This window comes from Pteronotus mesoamericanus, unplaced genomic scaffold (assembly GCF_021234165.1).
Source record: "Pteronotus mesoamericanus isolate MK-2021 breed Mesoamerican mustached bat unplaced genomic scaffold, CSHL_Meso_final contig_20, whole genome shotgun sequence".
Lineage (NCBI taxonomy): Eukaryota > Metazoa > Chordata > Mammalia > Chiroptera > Mormoopidae > Pteronotus > Pteronotus mesoamericanus.
Genome location: NW_026555085.1, coordinates 12,900,083 through 12,910,204, shown reverse-complemented (window position 1 = coordinate 12,910,204; position 10,122 = coordinate 12,900,083). Strand labels below are relative to the sequence as shown.

Here is a 10,122-nt window from a genome sequence, read left to right as displayed (position 1 = left end):
AATGAGAAGAGAGAAAGTGAAGAGATAGGTCTAGACAAATATTTTTTGAAGAGTTTTTAGTAAAAGGAGCAGAAATATGTAGCTGAAAGAGAATATGGGATGGAGGAGCTTATTTATTTTAAGATGGGAAAGAAGATGATGAAAATGATCTCATAGAGACAAGCAAACTGATGATGCAGAAAACATGGGAGAACTGGTGGAGCTCTGTGCTTACATAGGTGAGAAGGGATGGAAACTAGTGCCCAGGTCTGGGAGATCCCCTAAGTAAGAACAGGAGGGAAGACAAGAGTGTATGCAGGCAGATGCGGGGCGGGGGTGGAGGTGTGGGGGCATTCTCTTCAGGTTGCTTCTATTTTCTCCGTGAAGTTGGAAGCCAGACCATGAGCAGAGTGAGGAGAAAGGAGGAGAGAAAAGGAGGTAAAAATAGCTGTCTGGAGGGCGGAGGAGTGCACAGAAATGCAGGCACATTGATGGTCTGCACAAAGGATGTCTGAAGGTATGAATTTGAGACCAGTTGGCCTGGAGATGTGTTTTCCCAGCAACGTTCAGTTACTGGGGAGCAGGTTAGGGAGGACAGAGCAGTGGGGTTTTACCAGATGAACAGGATGGCAGAGAGGGACCAGGGAGTCGGTATAAGCAATAGACTAATTATAATGATAGATCCTAGAATTAAAGCTCGGTAAGGAGGAAAGGGTCGATGTGATGGGGGTAGGAGACACTGAAAAGAAGGTAAGATCAATGGATGAGAGATAGGGCCAACGTATCCATAGGAAACACCATGCAAAATTCCCACAGTTATTTCAGGGACCCACAAAATGCTTTAATTTTAATGTGTTTTAAAATCAGAAGAAAATAAAAATAATAAAAATGAATACACAGTACATCCTCTAATAACATCATTTCACTTAATACCATTCTGCTATAATGTTGATGATGAAAGAAAGAAAGAAAAGAAAAGAAACCACCCTGGCTGGGAGGCAACTGATCAATGTTTCTTTCTTACATCAATTTCTCTCTCTCTCTCTCCCCTCCCCCCCTTCCTTTCTCTCTAAAATCAATAAACATATCTCAGGTGAGGGTTAAAATAAAAAAAGAAAGAAAAAAGAATAGAAAAGAAACGGATTGCGAAGGCAGAGACACTCTTTGCGTGGAGTTTGCATATTCTCCCCGTGTGTTTGGGACTGTGGGTCCTCCCACATTCCCAAGACCTCAGGTGAACTGAACATCTACATTGCTCCAGCCTGAGTGAGTGTGGATGTGTGTGCGTGCACCCCGATGTAAGGGTAGACTGCCTGGGGTGGGTCCCTACTTTTCCCCCTGAGCTGCTGGGTCTGGCCCCCGCCACCTGCAGCACTGGATTGGAATGAGCAGATTTGAAAATAATTATCTTACTTGTTTTTTTAAATTTTTCTTAAATGTATGTATAGTTCATATTTAGTTCAATATTTAATATTAGAAGTGTTTTGGGTCCTTATTTAAAAGTTTGGTGATGTTTTTGTGAACAGAAATATATCATAGGAACTTAATTCTTGTTTATATCAATTAGACTATGGTAAAATTGATTTCAATATTATGTTGTTTCACTTAAAGTCACAGTTTTCAAGAACCTATTGATGATGTTAAATGAGGACTTACAGTATAATAATGAACCTCACTTGGATTCTATTTCTCTTCATACCAATGCAGTCATAAAGTGTAATTTTTTTAAAGATTTTATTTATTTATGTTTAGAGACAGGGGAAAGGAGGGAGAAAAATATCAATGTAAGAGAGAAACATCAATCAATTGCATCCCTACTTTTGTAGGCACCCCGACAACTGAGCCCGCAACCTAGGCCTGTGCCCTGACTAGAATCAAACTGGCGACCTTTCACTTTATGGGATGATGCCCAGCCAACTGAGCCACACCAGTCAGGGCATAAAGTATAATTCTTAATTTTCTTTTGTGGAGAAAGGGAGCCTTGAAGGTCAAGTGCCTAGGGACCACAAAAGTTGTCATGAGGCCCAGTGGATCCAAATTCAGTATTGTTAAACAAATTTATAATAACAAAAAATAAACACAACCTTAAGTATCCAGAATTGTTTGAATCTCGATACTAGAGGGCATGGGCTGAAAAGATACAAGTTGGTAACAGGAAAGTATGATACTTAAAATTGAGATTATGGAGTGTGTGAAGTATTAGTAACAAGTTGGGCTGGCACAATTCTTCTCATTGATGGAGAAGAAGAAATTAAGGACAAGCAAAGCTGGTTTTATCAGTTTAATCTGTTGCCAGGTTAACAAACTACCCCAAAACTGAGTGGCTTAATCAACCACCCTTTATCTGCTCATCGTTTTCGAATACAGGCTGGGCTCTGCCGAGCAGTTCCATTGGTCTTGCCCAGGCACACACACTCACATGGCCGCAGTCATCTGGAAGTGTGACTGGGGCTGGGTAATATGACCTCAGGTGCCTGGTGGTTGGCAGCCAGGGTACCTCAGTTGTCCTCCCTGGGTCTTCTCATCTTCCAGTAGGCTAAACTGGACGTCTTTACATGACTTGGGAAGTGTTCTGAGAGGGCAGAAGGGCAAGCTACAGGCCCAGACTCCAGGGACTCATGCAATATAATTTCTGCCACATGTTTTCAGTCAAAGCAAGTCATAAGGTCAGCCCAGATTTAAGGAGTTAAGAAACAAACTCTGCCTCTTGCTAGAAGGAGCAGCAAAATCACTGCGAAAGGTCAAATGGGACAGGAAGTAGCGTAATGGCCATCTTTGCAAAAAAAACACCTATCACATTTAATGGAAGAATTGTCTATGTGGTACTGAATCATTAAGAATCGCCAAGAATTTGCCCTGGCCAGGTAGCTCGGTTGGTTAGAGCGTCATCCTGATATGCCAAGGTTGTAGGTTTGATCCCCCATCAGGCCACATACAAGAATCAAACAATGAATGCATAAATAAGTAGAACAACAAGTTGATGTTTCTCTCTCTCTCCCTCTCTCTCTCTTCCCACCCCTTTCCTTTCCTTCTCTCTCTCTCTAAAATTAATTTTTTAAAAAACATCATTAAAAAAAGAATCTCCAAGAATTTGACAGAAATGGGAGTGAAGAGAGTGACAACAAGTTGGGTGCTACAATCTTTAAAGCATGATGGAGCAGTACTAAGTAATACAATCTGACACCATCAGCTTTCAAAGCTTCAAATATCTTTACTGTTTCATCAGCGAATGCCAATAAACTTCATTAATGAGAAGGAATTGTTTATTTTTCACAATTTCTTTGGCCTAAACCATAGAAAAAACTATAAGCATGAAAATCTGTGGCACTACTATTTAACTGGGAACTCTGTCCCCAGTGCCTATGATGATGTTTAGCACAAAGTAGTAGCACATAGGTGCTCAGAAATATTTGTTGAATGAATTTATCATGGCAGCCCTGGCTGGTGTGACTCAGTGGATTGAGCACCGGCCTGCAAACCAAAGGGTTGCCAGTTCGATTCCCAGTGCAGGGCACATGCCTGGATTGAGCGCTAGGTCCCTGGTCGGGGGCACGCAAGATGCAACCACACATTGATGTTTCTCTCCCTCTCTTTCTCCCTCCCTTCCCCTCTAAAAAAATAACAGATATGTATCATGGCAAAAATATATATATCATGGCAAACAATTAAGGATCCAATTGTAAGTATACCACAATGAGGGCTAGGTTAAATAGATTATGATCTATTTAATGGTCTATTAGACAATCATAAAAAATGTGCTTGTGAGAGCTATCAATACATTATGTGGAGTTAAAAAAAGGCAGGGTACAGCATTTCAGGTACATTTTTAAAAGCAGGATACGGCATTACAGCTACTGTGTAAAAACAACTGGGAAGGAAAAGGGGTAAGAAAAAAACAATAGTGGCTTTATCATACTAGTAGGATCATGGGTGACTTTTTTCTTTTTACATTATTCTAAAAGTTCGTTAGTGTTATTGAATTTCTTTCGTAATAGTAAAAATTATACACATTCATTGTCAAAAAGGGAGAAATGTAGAAAAGCACCAATATGAAAAAAATAACCTATAATTCCATCATAGAATAAAATCACTCCCAATTGGCATAGGTTCTGAGTTTTTTCTCCCTGCCTGTAGTTAACATATCCTTAGGTTTTGGGGGGTTTTTATTTTGTTTTGTTGTGTTTTGTTTTTAACATCTTCAAGCTTCAAAGAGCTGATTTTTTTTTATAGTCACAGAATCTATTCGAACTACCTTAATTGGACATTGTAGGTTGTTTGCAGTTTTTCACTAAAAAACAAATTTAAACAAAATAAATGGTTAGAGCCATGGCATTACTCAAATTCCAGCTCTTTAGGGAAGAGGCGATCAGAGTTTCCGGGAAGTTGGCTAGAGAAATGGGATGGGTGTGGCTGATAGGTCCTATGGAGGCTGCAAGAAAACTTAGTCCAGGGGCTCGGTCCCTGTGGGGTGTCTGTCGGGCTAGAGACTCCGCCTTCCAATATTTGGAACTTAAAGATGGTGAAATCTTTTATCTGAAGGCTTAGGTAGCTTCCCTCACCTCTGCCCTTTTGACCTGCGCAAACAGGAAACTGTTTCCGGTCCTGGCCTTGCCCAGGTATCTCTGAGCCATTAGCCTAGAACGTAGTCCTCCACTCTCCCCACAGAACCCTTTCAGTCTGAGATCTGGTTTTGGGCATTTGACGATTAGTCTGAGCTCAAGAAAGGATGCGACCCGGGGCACAGAAGTGGGAACTGGGGCGGGGGACACATTTACAGAGTCAGGGGCGTTCCCAGTCCAGGGGGGGCTTCCAGAAGTGGTCACAGAAAGGAACGGTGTGGTGGGAAAAACGAACTTGACAGAGGCAGGGATGGGGAGGAGGGAGGTTGATGCTTAGGTGGGCATAGGTTGATCCTGGAAGGCTGTGGATTGCAATGAAGAAAGAAGCGGAGGGAGTGTAGAAGAGGCACAGACATTTGAAGCAGGTGAAGGAGGATTTACCAACGGAGGAGGCGTGGGCTGATGACAGAAAGAGGGCGGGGAGCGGCGCTGTGCCCTGAGCGTGTATGGGATACATATGAGAAGCGTAATGGGAAACGGACTGGTGAGAGCCGAGGTGGGGCGGCGGTGAGGGGCACGGGTCAGCAAAGCCGGGATGCGAGATGGGAGAATAATAGGGCTGCGCACATCTGGCCGGCACTTTACAGTCTGCTCCCTTTTAGGCTCCCATAATGTCCTCCTTTCGATGAAGAAAGCAAGGTTCGGAGAGGTTAGGTGGCAGCGGAGGGTGGGGGCCCAGGGGAGAGCGAGGTAACGGAGGAAGGGGCGTACGCCGAGCACCAAGGCGAGGTGTGCGCCGTGCGCCGCTGGCGGGTAGGGGGCGGGCAGGCAGCAGCCCGGGGAGGGGAGTGCGTAGCCGGGATCCGCCGGCACACGCCGCCCCTGGCAGGCGGCCTGAGCGCGCGCGAGGAGCTGCCACCGCCGCCGCCGCCGCCGCTCGGGGTCGCCTTGATCCCCAGATTCCCGAGCGCTCGGCTCTCATGGCAGCCGCCTCGGCGCCCGGCCTCGCGGCCCGCTAGGGGCGGCCCCGCGCCCCAGCTTGGCCCCACTGCGGAGCCCGTCGGATCCGGCCTCGCTCTGCGCCCCGAGCGCGCCGCTTCCCAGCCCGAGGTGAGGACCGCGAGGGCAGGAACGCGTAGGTCGAGGGGCGCTCGGGGACTCCAGGCCCGGCGCCGCAGCCAAGCCGAGCGCGGCCGAGGTGGGAAGGGGATGTGGGAGCAAGCCCTGGCTGGAGTCGGGGGTGGGATCGGAGACTGCTCGCTGCTGGGAACGCAACCTCTGTCCTCAAGGCCGCGCCTCGGCGCTGTCCTCTTCCCCGTGGGCTCCTCTGTTCTGCTGCGTTCCGAGCTCCTGGTCTTCGCGCGCCCTGACCTCTCTCCACGCTGCCCATCCTTCACCTCTTTCGCACAGAGCCCGATCCTAAGTCCTGTGTCCAAACCCCTTGCCAGCTCAACCCTCCCCCCCCCCTCCGCTCCAGCTCTCCCGCTGCCCCCACTCCCTTCTTCCGTCTGGGCGTCCCTCTCCCCCTCTGCTCCTATCACTCGGAATTGCAATCCGTGCAGCCATATCCTCATTCGACCGCCTCCCAGCCTGTGCTGTCCCACAGGTGTCCGCACGTCCGGCTGTCCATCCGTCCGTCCTTCTTGGGGCCGGCGCTGACCATGCCCAGCGGCTGCAGCTGCCTACATCTCATGTGCCTGTTGTGCATCCTGTGGGCACTCGTTCAGCCTGCTGTAGGTGAGCGCACCCCCGCTCAGGTCGCTGCCCTCTCCGGCCGTCCCTTGTTTGGGGGTCACGTTGACCTCTGCCGGCCAGAGACGGCACTGCAGCCGCTCGGACCCTTGGGGCTGCTGAAACCCAGGTCGTCCTTTTGGAATGGGACGAGTCTCTCTTTTGCCCTGCCCCAGAACCGAGCCCACCCAATTGCTGGAACCCCGCATCCTCTCCCGAGACCCGCATCTCAAGCAGCCCAACCCGGATCCCTGGCTCATTCCTCCCACATCAATCTCTTGCAGCCGATGACTGCAGTTCCCTCTGTGACCTGGCCCACGGCTTCTGTGAGCCTGACGGCTCCTGCAGGTACCTCTTATGAACACGTGCTCCTAAACCCTTTCCTACCCATTTCCCACCCCTTCACTCTCACGACCAGGTCTGGCCCCAGGGCAGGTGTGTAGGGGCTTAAGACCCTATTGTTCACTCCCCATCCCGCCAGGGCACACAGCGCAGATTGGCCAGCCTCACCCATCTCCAGTCCCCTTTTCCTTGACTCTTTTCTTTCTTCCAGCTTACGTCTCTCCACTGTTTTACTCTCCCAAGTCTGACCCAGAAATTCTGAAACATTCCTCCTCAAGATACCAGGAGAAAGACCTGAAGCTTGAGAGAGTTTGGAGATTGGGAGGAAAGGGAGAAAGGAAAGATGTAAAGAGAATTGGCTCAGCCTGGAAAAGAAAGGCTGCCAGGAGAGTTGCTGGGGAGAAGCACTTATGAAAGATCTTTCTTGATGAATTTGAGTAATTGACTCATTAGGGTGGGGGTCGGGCAAATTCTGTAGCAGGAGGTAAATGTGTCTGGTTGGACATAAGGAAACGAGCTGACAGGGCAAGCTGCTGGAGACATTGGGGGTGTTCCAGACTCTCCATCCTTGGAGAGTTTTCGGTTTTGTTTGTTTGTTTGTTTGTTTTTAAGTTCAGGCCTTTGCCCTGGAATTAGTGTAGGAAGATAGTCCTGGTGATCTTTCAGGGTCACTCTTTTTTTTTTTTTTTATGTTATTTATTTTCAGAGAGAGGGGAAGGAAGGGAGGGAAATACCAATGTGCGAGAGAAACAGCAGTTGGTTGCTTCTCACACACATGTGCCCTGATGGGGACTTGAACCTGTGACCTTTCAGTTCACAGGCTGGCACTCAATTCACTGAGCCACACCAGCCAGGGCTCAGGGTCACTCTTAAAAAAAAAAAAGAAAAAGGAAAAAAAAAAAAAAGATCAGCCTCAGGTGTGCCAGGATTGCTAGTGGAAGCATTTACAGACATGATCTTAGTTTCTTCATTAACACATCCCTGAGGAAACTAAGGCTCATAGAGATTAGACAAAGTGCAGAACCAGGACTTGAATGTTGGTGTCAGATGACCTGATTCCATGTATGTGACCTACACGGCCCACACCTCTCTGGGATGGGCCTGCTTCTGCTTAGGGACGGTCAAATGTCCTGTTTTCTGAAAGTTCTGGTCTTGCCTTCATTTCCTCACATCCCCTACCCAGAGCCCTGATCCTGTGCTTCTTCCCATCAGGTGTGACCCCGGCTGGGAGGGGCTGCACTGTGAGCGCTGTGTGAGGATGCCTGGCTGCCAGCACGGTTCCTGCCACCAACCCTGGCAGTGCATCTGTCACGGTGGCTGGGCGGGCAAGTTCTGTGACAAAGGTAGGGGAGCGGAGAGGGCAGCTGTTTGTCAGAAGACCCCATGTGTCTTGGGAGAACATCCATTCATATTTATTTCATCCAGCTCAAACACTCAAATATGTGGTATTTTATCATTTTAGACTAAACCTATCTGCTATCTGAATTGGCCTTTAACCTAACCCCATGAGGTAGGCAAGGCAGCTGCAGAAAATCGTACTCATCTTTCAGATGAGGAAACAGACCCACAGATGAGATAGAACTTGCACAAAGTCACTCTGAGACAGACTGACATTGCCAGAGCTAGAAGCCGCCTGATGCCGAATTCAGTGTTGATGTTTTCCCCCACCACAGCACACCAGCCTGGGTGGGTTTGCAGTAGAAGCCGCACCCACAGAGCCTCAGGTGGGGCCTGGGCAGGTCTGAGTTCCAGGTGTAAGGGGCTGTCCCAGAGCCTTCCTTGTCTTTTCTATAGATGAACACATCTGTACCATGCAGTCTCCCTGCCGGAACGGAGGCCAGTGTGTGTACGATGGGGGCGGCGAGTACCACTGTGTGTGCCCACCAGGTTTCCATGGGCGGGACTGTGAGCGCAAGACTGGACCCTGTGAGCTGGCAGGGTGAGTGCTGGCCCCATGGGGTGAGTTCAAGGTTAGATATAAATCTGGTGGCTACAGCAGGAGAAAGGACTGTTGAGAGGGTGGTGGTGAAGTTGTAGGGCTCAGGGTCAGAAGTCCCACCTGGGAGCCCCGGGGGATAAAAACCCAGCCTGCTGAAGTGTCCCTAGTTCAGGGTTTCTCAGCTTTTCTATACCTTCTGAACCATTTCTTCAACAAAGATCTGCAGGAACTGGAGGTGTAACAGATCAATGTGTCTCTGCTCTGGCTGTTGGTGGGGGGAGGCTGAGGAACTCAGACTCCCCTCATCCTCCTAGGAGAGCTGCCATGCAGCCCCTAAGGATGTTCCACAGAGCAGCCTTACACCTCACTGCATGCACAAGGAAATGGGCCTGTAGGGCTGGGCCTGTCCTTATTCCTGGGTCAGGCCTAGGAGCCTGCCAGGATAGCAGTACACTTGCCTTGAGCCTTGCATTCAGGCCAAGCCCCATGCTAACTGCTTGACATTGGATTATCTCATTTAATCCTCGCAGTTTAGAAGCTGGGTATTACTTTTATTCCCATTTTTTAAAGGAGGCATTGGAGGCTCAGAATGTGGCTTAGGGTGACACTGCTGGAAGGAGGGTCAGGTGGCAGTGGTCAGGATGCTGGCCTGGGCTACCCTGCAGGTGTGAGTCCATACCAAAGCCCTCTCCCACCTCCACCCCAGCTCCCCATGCCAGAATGGCGGGCAGTGCCAGGATGACCAGGGCTTTGCCCTCAACTTCACGTGCCGCTGCTTGGCAGGCTTTGTGGGTGCCCACTGTGAGGTGAATGTAGACGACTGTCTGATGCGGCCTTGTGCTAACGGCGCCACCTGCCTGGACGGCATAAACCGCTTCTCCTGCCTCTGCCCTGAGGGCTTTGCTGGACGCTTCTGCACCATCAACCTGGATGACTGTGCCAGCCGTCCATGCCAGAGAGGGGCCCGCTGTCGGGACCGTGTCCATGACTTCGACTGTCTGTGTCCCAGCGGCTATGGTGGCAAGACTTGTGAGCTAGTCTTACCTGTCCCGGACCCTGACACCATAGCAGACATCCCCCCGGGGCCCACCTCAGCTGTTGTGGGGCCTGCCACAGGGCCTGTCCCTCACAGCGCAGGGGCCGGTCTGCTGCGCATCTCAGTGAAGGAGGTGGTGCGGAGGCAAGAGGCTGCGCTAGGTGAGTCTAGCCTGGTGGCCATGGTGGTGTTCGGGGCGCTCACTGCCATCCTGGTCCTGTCCACGGTGTTGCTGACCCTGAGGGCCTGGCGCCGGGGTGTCTGTCCCCCTGGACCCTGTGGCTACCCGGCACTACACTACGCCCCAGCACGCCAGGACCAGGAGTGCCAGGTTAGCATGCTGCCTGCAGGGCTCCCCTTGCCGCCTGACCTGCCCCCTGAGCCTGGAAAGACCACAGCACTGTGATGGTCGTGGGGGCTCCCGAGCCCCCTCCTTCACCTCCTCTGCCCCTCAGACCGGAGTGGTCCTTTCTTGCCACCCCTCAGCAGCCTCACACAAGAAATATTATTTTTTTAATACACAGACTGTAAGATGG

The 10,122-nt window shown here is 49.9% G+C and overlaps 1 protein-coding gene across 3 annotated transcripts; it reads left to right on the top strand.

Moving 5' to 3' along the window:
* The first annotated feature begins 6,184 nt into the window (after positions 1 to 6,184).
* DLK2 (delta like non-canonical Notch ligand 2) lies at positions 6,185 to 10,106 on the top strand. Of its 3 annotated transcripts, none has more exons than XM_054569399.1 (5): positions 6,185 to 6,275; positions 6,554 to 6,617; positions 7,824 to 7,954; positions 8,406 to 8,550; positions 9,257 to 10,106. In XM_054569399.1, the coding sequence occupies exons 1-5, from the start codon at positions 6,200 to 6,202 to the stop codon at positions 9,990 to 9,992; spliced, it is 1,152 nt and encodes a 383-aa protein (XP_054425374.1). In that variant the 5' UTR covers positions 6,185 to 6,199; the 3' UTR covers positions 9,993 to 10,106. The 3 variants fall into 3 exon arrangements, with proteins under 3 accessions (XP_054425374.1, XP_054425376.1, XP_054425375.1); XM_054569401.1 differs by having other exon boundaries at positions 6,200 to 6,275; positions 7,824 to 7,936; positions 8,499 to 8,550; XM_054569400.1 differs by having other exon boundaries at positions 6,200 to 6,275; positions 7,824 to 7,936.
* Positions 10,107 to 10,122: the final 16 nt, after the last annotated feature.